Here is a 15,985-nt window from a genome sequence, read left to right on the forward strand (position 1 = left end):
TTCATTTAGAAGCTTATAAGTATATCCTTGATAAATTAGCCAGGAGAATAATGCTCCTAGAAGAAACTGTGTGGGAAGTGAATAACCACTGTCCTAATTCTAGTGCCTCATTTTAGCTTTGGATGTTTTGTTGGCTTTGGGGTCAGTAGAGATGTCCCAAGTGTCCACTATAGTCAAAACCTGAGGGTCCTTAAGCCTGAGAGTGACTGTGAGTCAGGTCCTGGGGCAGCAATGTCTCCCTATCCCTGTGTCTAGTGAGAGGGATGCTTCCATGGAGGCGGGCAGAGGGGAAGAACACTCTGTCCCTGAGAGGAGATGGGGCTCTAAAAGATGGGTCTAATCGGTAAAGTGCCCAGATCACTGAGTCTGAGTTAGAATGTCTTGGGTGTGCTTCTTCCTTGGAGCTAAAACTTGACCTCTGGCTTCTTCTGCAGGTGAGAGTGATTTCCCAGTGATTGCTTTGGCCCCTTCAACCAGAAAACAGGATTCTTCTCTTCTTGTGGCCACTAAATGCCTCTGTGTACCACACACACCCGTGAGGGAAGAAGGGCGGAGCTTCTTGGATGATGATGGACGTTCTGCTGGACAGGATGAGGGCAGAGAGTGTACCATCGACACCACAAGGGTAAGAGCCGCCACTGATCTTTCCTTTGGTCCCATCACTAACTGGAGACGGGAGAGTGAGCTGCACAGTGCAGTGACAGAGAGGAAGGTCACACACCAGGGAGACTGTTCTGACTAACATTCGCTGGCTGTTGGGGCAGACGAGTAAAGGAGGGAGGTGAGAAAGCCAGCCTGGAAGGATTAGGTTGGGTTCTTTTGGGGGAGGCGCCAAGCCGGATTTGGAAGACTCAGTAGCCTTCATTGCCCACTCCCCCTTCTGAGGTTTATGGCTCAAACTTGAGGAAATAACAGCTGCCTTTATTGTGTTAAGATTCCGTTTGAGTCCAGTTAAGTCAGTCTGGCTTAAAATGGGCTGTGGAGCTGGGTTGGTAAGTCTGGGTCAGGTCATAGAAGGGGGGTTTCTGGAAGTACGTGGTCTGGAGACACACGTTGTTTGAGCCAAATAATGTTGAACACATGTTGGATCAATTCTAATTAAACTTGAGATGCCCCATAGAAAAATCAGGGTTTCAGGGTCTCCTGGCGTACTGTAAGGTACGTGCATGCTGGCTCTCTGTTCCCACAAAGGACTCTGCGGCTGAATGGCCTTTGCCTCTGGAGAGTTCACCACAGTCCCAACCAAATTTGTTTAACTTACTTGTTTGGCCGCTGGAGGCATTTCATTTCCCCTTGTCTGGTCTAGATCATTCTGCTAGCTCTTTGACAAAAACAGTGATAGCCTTTTAATTCTTCTGGATCAAAGTGAGTATCTTTCACTGGATTATGGACAGAAATTAGCATACGGGTCTGAGACTGCGGAAGTGGCCATACCTGTTTCCTTCCATGGAACAGCTTAGGGTGTAGAGACACTACCTATGGGGGGCAGGGGAGGAGAACTGTGGAAGGATTATAATATCTTATGGGGGGTGCTGACACAATTGTGCATTGGGGGCTGTTGGGAGAAGGTGAGAGGGCTGAGGAACCAGGTGGGGGGACCTGTTAATTCAGCCCAGGTGCGTTTCAGATTCTCCAGAAGTCCCCTGGACCCCAGTATGAGCATGTGTTTGTGGGTTCCCCCACAAAGGTGACTCCTGAGAGGGTATTACCTGCAGAGTAAAGGCTCCCCTCTTGTGCCCTTGTTGCAGGTCGAAAATCTTCCATCCGTGATTCTTTTTTTTTTTTTTTTTTAACCAAGGGGACAGATTTCTGGCCACTCATTTCTGGCCTTAGTAAATACCTCAGCCTTCTAAGTGGCCTCCGCTTGGAGAGGAGCTGTAGGAATGACGGGATGCCTGGGCTTTGCAGAGAGGAGTAGCCACATTAAGAGAGGCCCGGAAGGAGTGAGTGCAGTCCTGATCCGACTGTCCCAGGTGGAGAGAGCTGCCTCTTTTCCAGAAGGCTCTTTGAAGTTTCTTATACTCTCCAGGCTGGCGCTGGTCATGACCTTCTAGATGGCTCATAAGTAGTCGTTCATTTCCTAGAATTGCACTATTTTAGCTGCTCCAATGACACTGGTTCAGGAAGGTCGGCACTCAGGAATGCCAGCATCTTTGTTTCTAAACCACACGGGGTGGGCTCTGCAGGGCCGCTGACATTTCCCCTGCTGTCTGCTCTTCTCTGCCCAGCTCTGATTACCAGTCTTCTGTTCCTTACGTGTTACATCGGTGCACGGGGAGCTCGCTGGAAGAGAAGGTCAGGGAAGGGGCCCGGTGGGAACACCTCCATCCACAGGTGTGGACCGACTTTAAGTTTTGAATTCTGCATACATCTGCTTGTTTTTATTTGGAATATTCTCACAAGCCATGGGCAGAAATAGAATTTAGCATGATCCTACCCTTTTTAAAAATATGAGTGATTTTTCTTTTAAATTTATTAGGATGAAATGCAGCTCTCAGAATAGCCCAAAAAGGTGACAATGCCCTGGTTTTTTTTTTTTTTTTTTTAACTTGATGGAAAGATTAAGGTAGATTTTGGACAAGTAGGAGGGCAGAAGGAATCGAGACCTTTGTCTACATTTGTGGAATTGGTTGAAAAAAGTGATTCTGCCCAATCAAAATACCGACTTGTATTTGTTATGCTCTTGTAACATTTCTGAGCAAGCAAGAGCATCAGCAAAGCCACTCATGCACATATGTGTATGTATATTTGTCAGACTTAAAAAGACACAGTTCTGAGAGTATTTATTAAGTGGGTTTGAGAATGGAAAACAAGAAGAGAGGAAGTGGACTAAGAAGAGGTGAGTAAGAGGTTAATGGCTTCGAAAAGCCTTTTAAAGGATGCCACTTGGAGAGAGGAAGATCAATGCCATTTTTCTCTTAAGCTTCCAGTGAATATCTTGGATTTTTGACACCTTTTTCTTTCTTTTAAAAAAGAAAACACCAAGTAAACACCAAGGGACCCAAGGTGGCCAAATACAGTCTATAGTGGTCCCACGATGAGTAATTTGGGGTAATAGTGGGCAGGGGGAGTGGCACAGGGAGCCAACGTTCTTCTTGAGAAAAAGAATGAAAATAGCATTGGAGTTTTCAGCTTTGTGGCCAGATGCCTTTTGTACTCCCAGATGTGCCTGATTTGAGACCCCATGTGTCCTCGTCATACTTATACCAAATCCCCTATTAAAGAGTATAAAGCTCTTTAATGAGGATGATGAAAAACTAGGTAAATTCAAAGATCAGCCAGCCCCTCCTCCCTCCCACTTAAAAAAAATAAATACTCATATTTGATGTATAGTGGGAAGAGTCTACTGCATAAAATCTGGATAATGTTGGGCAGACTCTTTGCCTTAGGTGTCCCTATTTGCAAGGTGGGGTATAAGATCTCACTTAGGACAGTTAGGGAATTAAAGGATGCCTCCTCATCACCCCCTAGTGCCCAGGTACTGCATGGGCTGTGGGGAATTGAAGGATGAACTAGAGTGTCTATTCAAGTACTTACTACCATGCATGGCCCGAAAAGGTGCTTCGTAAATTTTCTTGAAACGTTTTTGATGGAGAAGTTTCACATGGACGAAAATAGGGAGAATAATACATTAAACTCCTGTACGCATCATCCAACTGCAACAGTGATCAATTCATGGCCATATCTTGTATGAGCAAGAGACACCTCCCCCAACTTCCTCCAACCCCCCCACCTCCTGGCTCTCATACCAACCTCCCTCCCCAGGGATTATTTTGAAAACAACCCGAAATGTGGTATAATTTTATATTTTATTATACGTTTTCAAAAGGTAATGGTTCTTTTAAAGAGTATACTTCCAATACCATCAAATCTTAACAATAATTCTTTTGTATTATCAAGTATCTTGTTGATACTCAAACTCTCCTGTTTTTCATATGTATTTTTTTTAAGCATTTGGCTAGTTAAAATCAGGATTCATACAAAGCCCACACATTGGATCTCTCTGATACATCGCTTATCTGGTCTGTGCTGTCTGTCCCGCACAGTTTCCCACAGTCTGGATTTTGCTGTGTCACTGCACATGTTCCTCTGAAATCTCTGTCTGATTTCAAACGGCAGATCTAGACTCTCAGAAACATTCAGGCCTGATTGCTGGTTGTTGTTGAAATACTGCAGAATTGCGTATATACTTCCATCAAGAGGCATGCTCTGTCTTGTTTCTTTTCGTTACTTCTGGCTCAGGTATTGTTATTCTGACGTAGCTGTTAGTTAAGTACCCCATCAGCTTTTTATCTGGGTTTTAGCAGCCTAGATCCATTATTCCATGATGACTTGCATTCCTTCTTCATTAGCTGGGATCCTTTCTTAAGTAACAGTTTTATTGAGGTACATTTCACCTATGATAAAATTTACCTTTCTAAAATGCAGAATTCAGTAGTTCTTAGTATATTTTAAGGTTGTACAGCCAACTAATTCCAGAACATTCTTATGACCCCTGAAAGAGACACATACCTACTGTCGGTTACGCCCTATTCTTTCTTCCTCCCAGCCCGGAACAACCACTTTCTAATGGGGTTTGCCTATTCTGGATGTTCCATATAAATGGAATCATACAATATGTGGTCTTTTTTGGTCTGGTTTCTTTCATTAGAATAATGTTTTCCAAGTTCACCCATGTTATAGTACCTGGTACTTCATTCCTTTCTATGGCCAGATAAGATTCCTTCGAATGGACACACCATTTTGTTTATCCATCCCTCTATTAATGGACATGGATGTTTTGGCTGTTTTCCCTCTTTGACTCTTATGAATAATGCTGCTTTGAACATTAATGTGCATGTTTTGTTCGAAAATATGTTTTCAGTTCTCTTGGAAATATACTTAGAGGTGGAATGGTTGGGTCATATGCTAATTCTATGTTTAACTTGCTCAGAAATGGACCAAATTATTTTCCAACATGGTTGCACCATTTTAACTTACCCCTGGTAATGCATGACGGGTCCCATTGCTGCATATCCTCACAAACACTTGCACTATCGTACAATGCTTGTATTATTATTCCTTTTTGATTTTAGCCATCCTACTAGTGTGGTGTTATCTCATGTTTTTGATTGTCGTTTTCTCTGATGACAAATGATGTTCCCTCTCTTCATGGGCTTTTTGGCCATTTTTATATCTTCAGGGAAATGTCTGTTGAAACCCGTTGCCCATTTTTAAGTAGGTTATTTGTCTTTTTATGGTTGAGTTGTAAGAGTTCTTTATTCTGGATACTAGATCATTCTCAGATAAATGATTTGCAAATGTTTTCCCCCATCGTGTAGGTCACCTTTTCATTTTCTTGATACTTGTCCTTTGACCTGATAATGTCCTTTGAAGCACAACATTTTTAATTTTGATGAAGTCAGTTTATCTCTTCTTCCTTTTATTGTATTATGATTTTGGTGTGTATCTAAGAAGTCATTTTAATCCAAGGTCACCAAAATTTATGCCTGTGTTTTCTTATGCATATTTTCTAGTTTTGGCACCTATATTTAGGTCTCTGATTCACAGATAAATTAACTTTTGTATATGATATGAGGTGGGCATCCAGTTGTATTCTTTGGCCTGTCGCTATCCAAGAGTCCCAATACCCTTTATTGAAAAGATTGTTCTTTCCCTATTGAATTGTCTTGGTGTTCTTGTTGAAATCAGTTGATCATAGTTATAGATACGGACTTATTTCTGGATTCGTAATTCTTTCCCTTGATCTACCTGAGTTGATTTTCTTTCCCCCCTTTACATTCCAGAATAATGAACTGATACTCTAATACCCTCCAAAGGTGACCAACGTATTAATTTCTTTCTTTCTTAAAAATATTATTATGAACTCAGGGATTTTAACATATCAATATAGGTCAGTCTATCGGGAGATTTTTTTTTCTTTTTGATGCACAAATTTACCATCTTTAGCCAGTGAGAGTCTCTTTAAGTTGGACCAGAGTCTTTTTGACTCTACCCCTGTCCTTGTTGATAGCTTCCTTGCTTTCTAATAGAACAAGATAATACAGGCTTATCTTGGGTATTTCTTTTTTTTAAAATTTAAATTTAATTAACCAACATATAGTACATTATTAGTTTCAGATGTAGAGTTCAGAACTTCATCAGTTGCATATGCTGAGTGCTCATTTCATCATTGCCCGTCACCCAGTTACCCCAGCCACCTCCCCACCTCCCCTCCAGCAAGCCTCAGGTTGTTCCTAAGGTTAAGAGTCTCTCGTGGTTTGTCTTTCTCTCTGATTTATTCCCATTCAGTTTTCCCTCCCTTCCCTGATGATCTTTTGCATTTTTTCTTATATTTCACAAATGAGTGAAACTATATAATTGTCTTTCTCTGACTGACTTATTTTGCTCAGTATAATACCCTCCAGTTCCAACCATGTCAGTGTAAATAGTAAGATTTCATCCTTTTTGATAGCTGATAAATATTCCATTGTACACACACACACACACACACACACACACACACACACACACACATATCTATACCACATCTTCTTTATCCATTCATCTGTTGATGGACATCTGGGCTCTTTCCATAGTTTGACTATTATGGACATTGCTGCTATAAACATTGGGGTGAAGATACCCCTTCAGATCACTACATTTGTATCTTTGGGGTAAATACCTAGTGGTGAAATTGCTGGGTCATAGGGTAGCTCTATTTTTAACATCTTGAGGAACCTCCATACTGTTTTCCAGAGAGGCTGCAACAGCTCACATTTATCTTGGGCATTTCTTACCCCAGAGGATTAGATATTTCTCCAAGGAGCCCTTGCTCTTTTAGTGAGAAATTGTATTTTGATGCCTCAGTCTGCATAAACTTGAGATGTTCATTGCTCTTGACTTGGTATCTTCAGTTGGGTTCCCAGGGAAATAGACTGAGACAGAGATTGATGTGCAGGAAGTTTGTTGGGAGGTACCCTTGGGACCAAGACCAGCAGGAAGTGAAGGAAGTAGGACTGGGCAAGGAGAAGAGTTGAACTGTGATGAGGATGGAACAGAAATCTTAGCTGAAGCTTTGGAAACTCTGGAGCCTACCTTGAGAAAAAGGTGCTGGGTCATTATAGCCCCCTCATATATGTGTCACTGGATATGAACTGGCCTGGGGAAGGAGTGTGACCTTGGGCAAGGTTTTGAATGAAGGTGATTCCTGAAGAGGGACTTAACTTAGAACCCTTAGCTATTAACACTTCCAGCAGGTGTGAGAATGAGTAGCTCAGTTCTAAAGGGGAGATATAAGTGACGCTTCATAGCATCCACTGGAGTTGGTCATTTTGTTGTAGGTTTTTTCAGCGGAAATAAAATCGTCCTTTAGAAAAATTAAATTATCAGTTCATAATGCTATTTCCAATTCAAATTTAGGATCGTGGGGCTCTTATTTAAATTCTTTGATTTTTATATTTGTATTTTATTTTGCACTCAAAATCTTGGGGGCTTTTCATGACATTAACATAATCATTTATTTGCTTTACCCTATGTGTGTGTGCATAAGTTTCAGAGTAATGATACTGATATGAATACTAAAAATATTTGTAAGATGTTTAGAGTTTATTTGTCAGAGGGTATATACCACTATGGATGTACAATTTATTAAAATTAAATTAAGTTTCAAAAATCTGGAAAGAATTTGTCTCTTTGAGGTTAATGACCAATTCGATACACAGTAAGGTTACATTTTTAGGGATTGTCTTTTTCTTCTTTATTTAATTTTGATTCATAATTATGTAAAACATTTACACAGTTCCCAAATCCGGCTTCCAACATTGTGGCCTATACCCTGTTCCCTCTCTCCCCAAATAGGGAAGCACTTCGTTCATTTTCAGTTTGTCTTTCTACTGTTTTTCTCTGCGTAAGTGTGTGTATGTGTGTGTGTACATACGTGTATGTATATACATATGCATGTATGTGTACATACACACACACACATTTTCCCTCTACTTAAGTAACATATCCTAGAAATCACTCCATTGCATATATAGAGAGAGACAGACCACAGTTTCTTTGGCCAATCTTTTACTGTTGGCTATTTGGATTGTTTCCAGTTTATGCAAGTGTTTTCAGATTTTGTCTTTCTTTAGGAGAGATTTCTAGATGAGAGATTGCTGGGGCAGAGGATAAATGCCTATATAGTTTTGTTACATCTGGTCAAATTGCCCTCCAAAAGGCTTTTCCTTCATTTTGCTTTCCTCCCCCACCCCCCGCTTCCCCACAGACTCATTAATAGAGTGTGCAATCCAATTTTTGGATTACAGATCACATGAACATGCCTAAAGAAAGTGCTTTAATGTATTTAAAATTATTTATGCATTTATACATACACATATAAATGTGTATATTTTACATATATAAATAAATGCATACGTTTACATATATAAATGAATTATAAATGTATAATTCATATAAATCACAAATATACGTAGACATGTATAAATATACCTTTGATCTCGTAAATGTTTTCTGGATAGGAGTAAATGAACAGGAATCTTGGAGAAAAGGTTGCTCAGTGTCTGCCTGTCTTTATGTTACTTTGGATGTGTGAGGCACCATGCTGTAGAAAGCTCTGGAATTGGGAGAATTTGTACCTACGCTCTAACTATTAATATCTGCCTCCTCATTGGCAAATGCCAGGGTGGTCATGAGGGACAAATGACAGAGGGAATGTTTGTAATTGGCAAGGGACTATCTGCATGCCAGGGAACCTAGCTACCGAAGGTGAAGGTGGGAGATCCTTCTTCCTGGCCCCCTGTTGGCTGCTGTAGGCCGGACCCAGGCAAGGAAGCCAAACCTACTTCTCTGGCCACCATGCCTTGGAAAATCTCAGCTTGTACTCTGAGCTCAAGCATTTGGTATAATCCAAAGACGCTTTGCTTTTTCTCTCTGCTGAAGTCCCCACAACAAGAAGCCCTTGTTTTACGATGTGTATTGCTTTTATGATGAGACTGTGTGGCATGAATGGGCCTCATAATGGGCTCTCTTTCACCGGCGCAGAGTGATTAAAAAGCAGGGAGGACAGAATGGGAAGACTGACATTAAGGGTGACAACAGTGTTCTTTAGAAAAGTGACTGCAGATTGATCGGGAAACGGATTACACACTCACTGATTATGACACGGGCTTCTGTAGGTGTGTCATGAAGGCAGACACTGGTGTTCTATCACTGTAGCTTTCCAGAATAACCAAGAAGGTGAAAAAATAAGCCACCAGAAGAAAATGTCCATTAAAGTCTTAATGCCAGCTTAGCTGAAACTAGCTCCTTGGAACGTTTTACTATTGTATGTGCCATGAGCACAAGCCTGCTTTCAGAGATCTGAAGTTCCATAAATATTTGGACCAAGCCATGAGATCTGATTTAGGCCCGTCAAAGAAGATATCTAGCTAAAAATAGAAAGCAGAGGCAGAAAAAAAGAAAACAAGTATTTTGAAGAGGTCAGCAAGTCTGTTAACTGGCATGTCAAGTTATGCGATGGTCTCTGGTTTCATGGGAACACACTCATGGGAACATGTTCCGTTGGTGTCTTGAGAGCAAGTGCCCATGCCTGCTTTACGACTGGAGGCTCCATCCTGGGGCAGATGGCAGGGGGCTGGACGTTGAGGCTGTGTCCTCTGGGGCCTTCCTCAGAGGAGAAATCTCTTGTCTCACTGATAGCCTTGGCTTTTTCTAAGCATAAGGGGCAGAAAATCCCTTCCTGACTTTTTTGCCTCCTCTAATGGTATCCCCATATCAGCCACTTGTGCAGAGTAGAAAACACATCCTTTTTTCACTTTTCCGCTTCCCTGTCCTTTTTTTCCCAAGTACTGTTGATTCAACATTATAAATTTCTTGATTTCTATGACTTCCTCGTTACACACACCACCGCTGTTATAAGTTGGGGGCTCTCCCTTCTCTTGCACCTCTGACTCCTTGAACCTTTTTTCCCCCAGCTAACTCCCACCCTGCTGTCAGTGGGGTCTTTCTAGGTCACAGTCACAAGACAACTGTGTCCAGTCATTGATTAAGACCATTTAGCGATCTTGCCTACAGATAAAGTCCAGACTCTAGACTGCTCTACAAGATTCTTACCAATATGGCTTCTGCCTTCCCCTCTCGCCCCCAAGAACCACACAGTGCTCACTGTTGGGAATGCCCTTTTCCCTTGTTTGGTCAGCTCTGCTTGAACCTTTAATAACTTCTGAGCCAGAACTAACCAATGACAAGGGTCATTGCTCTTTTCCCAAAGATGCTCGACTCATTTCTCTTATAGCACTTCCCACATTTGATTTTTGGATTATAATAAGGGAGGAAGTGGAGGAGAATATATATGTAGTAGAAATATCATGGGTCTTGGGCTAATCCAACCCAGATTTAAATCCTGGATATACCATTTACCTATCCTGTAAGCTTTGATTCAACCTCTCCGAGTACCCATTTTTCTGTACACCCTCTGTAAAGTGTTGGAAGGATAAAATGACAACATGTCTACATAGCATCTAATAGTATCCTGTGGGAACTTAGTATCTGACAAACTCCTGCCTTTCTTTCATCTGCACCATTTGCTCTGAGGGAGCACCATTGTATTGGGTGATGGTCAAAATCCATTACTTTCTCTCCGAGAAAGATCTGGTGAATCCCAGTTAGTGTCGCAACCAGAAACAGGAAGCGTGTGCTGGACCAGCATAAACTTGGTATCAGTGGAGCAACTAGGAGTGTGTGGGGGACAGTCTATGAGGAGAGGGAGCAGGTGGAAGAGAAGCATGTTGGTGTCCGGAAACTGATGGTGCAATTAACTTATAGAGTTTTTTCCCAAGTCACTTTCTTCTCTGTGGAAGTACCTGAAACCAGCATCCCGTTAAGTGTAACTATAACTTTAAGATGTAGGGTACTTAAGGACAGGGAGATAATTATATCCTCCTGATCGTCCCCACCCAAACACAGGGATAGGACTTTCTCTTAAAAGAGTGAAACATGGGAGCACAAGAGGAAAGCTACATCTTTTGTAAGAGCTGAGCCAAGCCCCTGGTTAAGTGTGGGTTGGGGGTGAGGGTCAGAGCAGAAGAGGGGGGCTATTTGGGAGGGTGCATGACTGAACCCTGGGCACAGGGAGAGGTGAGCTCCAAGCCAGGCAGTGACCAGCCCATCACATCTGAACCGAGCATTCCCAAAGGCAGGAGGCTTGTGGTTGGGACTGGAGATGCCTGTATAGTGTAAGTGACCCATGAATTGCTCCTCTGGAGAGGGAGGGGTGGGAGGTAACTTTTGTGTGCTTAGAAAATAAAGAAATAAGAATTAAGGTTCGTGAAAAGGATATGGCAGTCTTTTTTTTTTTCCACTAAGAAAATGGAACTGTGACCTCCAGCTTTTGCAAAAACAACCTGTTTTGTGTTGCTTTTCTTCCAGTTCCAATGCGTAAATACTGTATATTCCTTTTTATTCCATTTCCAGCTTTGTTCTTCATGTAGCCCATCATCCTAGAAAGGGCAGATTAAAAATAAGCTTGGCAAGGCACCGCGGGACAGTGCTAATGCCGTCTTGTGCTCCTTCCAGGTGCAGCGTGAACTTCCTCATCTCCCTTCCCATCCAGCTCCCTGCCTCCTGGGTCCACCATGGTGTTTGGTGAATTTTTCCATCGCCCTGGACCAGACGAGGAACTTGTCAACTTGAACGTGGGGGGCTTTAAGCAGTCCGTCGACCAAAGCACCCTCCTGCGGTTTCCTCACACTAGACTTGGAAAACTGCTCACCTGCCACTCGGAAGAGGCCATTCTGGAGCTGTGTGATGACTACAGCGTGGCCAATAAGGAGTACTATTTCGATCGGAATCCCTCCTTGTTCAGATACGTTTTGAATTTTTATTACACGGGGAAGCTGCACGTCATGGAGGAGCTGTGTGTGTTCTCCTTCTGCCAGGAGATCGAGTACTGGGGCATCAACGAGCTTTTCATCGATTCCTGTTGCAGTCATCGCTACCAGGAGCGCAAGGAGGAAAACCACGAGAAGGACTGGGACCAGAAGAGCAATGACGTGAGTACCGACACCTCCTTTGAAGAGTCGTCTCTGTTTGAGAAGGAGCTGGAGAAGTTTGACAAGCTGCGATTTGGTCAGCTCCGGAAGAAGATCTGGATTCGAATGGAAAACCCAGGCTACTGCCTGTCCGCCAAACTCATTGCCATCTCTTCCTTGAGCGTGGTGCTGGCCTCCATTGTGGCTATGTGTGTCCACAGCATGTCGGAGTTCCAGAACGAGGACGGGGAGGTGGACGACCCCGTGCTGGAAGGCGTGGAGATCGCGTGCATCGCTTGGTTCACCAGTGAGCTCACCATCCGGCTGGTGGCCGCTCCCTGTCAAAAGAAGTTCTGGAAGAACCCTCTGAACATAATTGACTTCGTCTCCATTATCCCTTTCTATGCCACGTTGGCTGTGGACACCAAGGAGGAGGAGAGCGAGGATATCGAGAACATGGGCAAGGTTGTCCAGATCCTCAGGCTAATGAGGATTTTCCGAATTCTCAAGCTTGCCCGGCACTCGGTGGGACTTCGATCTCTTGGTGCCACACTGAGACACAGCTACCATGAAGTTGGGCTGCTGCTTCTCTTTCTCTCTGTGGGCATTTCCATCTTTTCTGTGCTTATCTACTCTGTGGAGAAGGATGAGCACACGTCCAGCCTCACCAGCATCCCCATCTGCTGGTGGTGGGCCACCATCAGCATGACGACCGTGGGCTATGGAGACACCCACCCAGTCACCTTGGCAGGGAAGCTTATCGCCAGCACGTGCATCATCTGTGGCATCTTGGTGGTGGCCCTTCCTATCACCATCATCTTCAACAAGTTTTCCAAGTACTACCAGAAGCAGAAGGACATTGACGTGGACCAGTGCAGCGAGGACCCCCCAGAGAAGTGTCATGAACTCCCTTACTTTAACATTAGGGATATTTACGCACAGCGGATGCACGCCTTCATCACCAGTCTATCTTCCGTGGGAATTGTGGTGAGCGATCCCGATTCCACAGATGCTTCGAGCATTGAAGACAACGAGGATGTTTATAACACCGCATCCTTGGAGAACTGCACAGCAAAATGAGCAGGGACATTTGTGCCTGTATCTTGCGTCCCTTCCTGATGTTAGGTTAATACAGCTTTATAAACCTCAATGGGTTCGTTAAAATCATTTAATTCTCAGGGTATACCTTTCAGCCATAGTGGGACATTCATTGCTCCAAAATAATAGAATCTTCTTTATTTTTCTCAGTGAAGTGAATTAAATGCCTTGTTAGGAAATTTATTTTTTACAAGAGAGAGTTGTCATATGATTTTGGAAAAAAGGTAAACGGTGTGGGGCGGGATTTGTTGCTACGGCTTATGTATCATTCTGTGTTTGTCATCTACTCACATTGAGCTAACTGTAAATTACTGACAAGTAGAATCAAAGGCCCAGCTGACTGAAGACTACATGCATGTAAGAGCCACAAAATGAGACAATGCATGTGAATCCATGTTCGTGTTCTAGACACGGAAATTAGGAGCCTAATAAACTTGCCTAATTCAGTACAGAGAATGTCTTGGCTGTTATGTTTTTGTGTCAAGTAAGTACATGTCAGTATGTTCAAATTTTGGAAGGGAAATGCTCTTTTTTTGGAGTATCAAGTGTCCTTGCCTTTCGTTTCTGAATTTGGGGTAAGCATCAAAAACAGGCTAGCTCTTTTGTTAAGGAGACCCAGTGGTCGTAGGCAGGGAGAAGGTTCATGTCCTGTGTAAACTGATGAAATGTGTGCACTTTCAGGACCTACTCAAGTTAGCATATACGCACAAAGCATATGCCCTTACAGGTACCCTTCTAGTTTCTTGTTTGTATTATATAATTTCTCCTTCTTTTTTTTTTAAAAAGATTTTATTTATTTATTTGACACACAAAGATCACAAGTGGGCAGAGAGGCAGGCAGAGAGAGAGGGGGAAGCAGGCTCCCACTGAGCAGAGAGCCCAAAGCGGGGCTCGATCCCAGGACCCTGAGACCGTGACCTGAGCCGAAGGCAGAGGCTCAACCCACTGAGCCACCCAGGCACCCCTATAATTTCTCCTTCTGAGATAAAACCTCATCACCTGAAAATTATGTAGAGCAGAGGAAAGCCCCACATTCACAGGCAGGGACACACTCTGTGAGTGGGAGAAAGGAGAAATGGTGCATAAACACACAGATGTGATTCATTATGGCCAGAGGAGCAAAACTTTAATCACCGGAAAAAGCGACGCCAGCAGCTATAAAACAAGCTGCCATTTTAAAGTCGCCTTCGAGACAGTAATGTCTGCCTCTTCCATAAAAGCCCCTCCCAATGAAGGAAGACATATATACTCGTTTCCAGAGCAGTGACAGAGCAATTCCAGCCCAGGTGGAGAAAATTTGGCTAAAATCTTAATTTTGGAGATGTATGGTGACTCTAACTCCTGCTGTCAGACTAAGTTCTTTCCCTGACATCTTTTTGAATGGAAAAAACACATGGATATAGTATACAACGTCCTATGTTTGCAGATGCATTTCACTGAAAGAAGGACGTCACCTGTGGGTTATCTGATGAAAAGAACTCTGGGGGCACCTGAGTGGCTCAGTGGATTAAGCCTCCGCCTTCAGCTCAGGTCATGATCTCAGAGTCCTGGGATCAAGCTCCACATCGGGCTCTCTGCTTGGCAGGGAGCCTGCTTCCTCCTCTCTCTCTGCCTGCCTCTCTGTCTACTTGTGATCTCTCTCTGTCAAATAAATAAATAAAATCTAAAAAAAAAAAAAAAAGGAAAGAAAAGAACTCTGACTCATCTCTCAACATTTCCGTGCCTTCTGAGACGGATATAACTGACCAGGGTTTTACAGTCACTTTTAAATCTGGGGGTTTATTCATGGATGTGTGTCAGCCCCTGCCCATTTTTAAAAATTAGTTAATTAATTAATTAATTAATTTTAAAAAATTTATTTCTTTTCAGCATAACAGAATTCATTGTTTATGCACCACACCCAGTGCTCCATGCAATACGTAGCCCCTGCCCATTTGAAAAAGCTTTCTTTTCCCCCAAACCCCTTTTTGGTGGTGGCGTAAATATACTTTTGAAGCGTAGCAATGGAAATGTTTTATCAAAGATTTCCCAATTAGTAGTGAAGTAGCTGAAGGCCGCTTCCATAGTAATAGTAACAGTTAAAGTACGAGTAATAGTACTAGCCGTGACATTGATAATGAGAACGGTAAGAAGAGCAACAGCAATGATAATAATCAGTTTCTGAGTAAGTGCACGACCTTTGTAGTCTCACCGGTGGCTTGCCAACATCGCTATGAGCAAGGGTTTATTCCTGTCTGCGCTTTAAGACAAGGAAACGGAGATTCACAAGGAAAGTGCCGTGAATGACGGACTTGGGCTGAGAAACCTGGGATCCAGATTCCGGAACTCGTGTTTTGAACACAGTGTCACATAGTCTCGTGCTCCACTGGCTTGGGGAGCAGATTTAAGGACACGTCAGGGCAGAGTTCATCAGGAGAGGCAAAGAACAACAAACTGTTGGACTTTGATTTTTCTAGTAGGTGTGTGGAACCGGGAACGTGCTGACCATGTAAGTACCTGTCCTCCCCTGGTCCACAAAGCAGGCACGTTTATTTACAGAATTTTCTAGAATGCCCTTGAAGCCAGAGCAGACTGTGAGAATGCTTCCTTGAGCTCGAGTGGCAGCGCGGTGGGCAGTCCGCAGTCATAGCAGAGTTCAGGAGTCTCTCAGCTGGTGGGTATTGAAGGAGAGCTGGAGTCCTACATCCTTTCACCTGAGCTTTCATGGTGCGAGCAGAACAGCAATTGTGTTTTTGCCTCTAACCACACAGGACCCTGTTGTTCATCCCATGTGGTAACATGGCGGGCTTCTTGTTGCCTGAGGGTTGAGTCCGCGGCTAAAGGCCCCCAGCACAGGGGTGCTGGCCTGTTTATTTCCTGGCAGTTCTGGAGGA

At 43.3% G+C, this 15,985-nt stretch overlaps 1 protein-coding gene across 3 annotated transcripts in view; it reads left to right on the top strand.

The window, feature by feature from the left end:
- KCNS3 (potassium voltage-gated channel modifier subfamily S member 3) overlaps window positions 1-13,563 on the top strand; it is a 40,600-nt gene extending 27,037 nt beyond the window's left edge. For all 3 annotated transcript variants that reach the window (XM_045980028.1, XM_045980027.1, XM_045980029.1), the window contains exons 2-3: window positions 435-625; window positions 11,560-13,563. In XM_045980028.1, coding sequence (XP_045835984.1) covers window positions 11,619-13,094 — 1,476 coding nt within the window. In that variant the 5' untranslated portion in view covers window positions 435-625; window positions 11,560-11,618 and the 3' untranslated portion in view covers window positions 13,095-13,563. The remainder of the gene's footprint in view (window positions 1-434; window positions 626-11,559) is intronic.
- Window positions 13,564-15,985: the final 2,422 nt, after the last annotated feature.

This window comes from Meles meles, chromosome 15 (assembly GCF_922984935.1).
Source record: "Meles meles chromosome 15, mMelMel3.1 paternal haplotype, whole genome shotgun sequence".
In the NCBI taxonomy this organism is placed as follows: Eukaryota; Metazoa; Chordata; class Mammalia; order Carnivora; family Mustelidae; genus Meles; species Meles meles.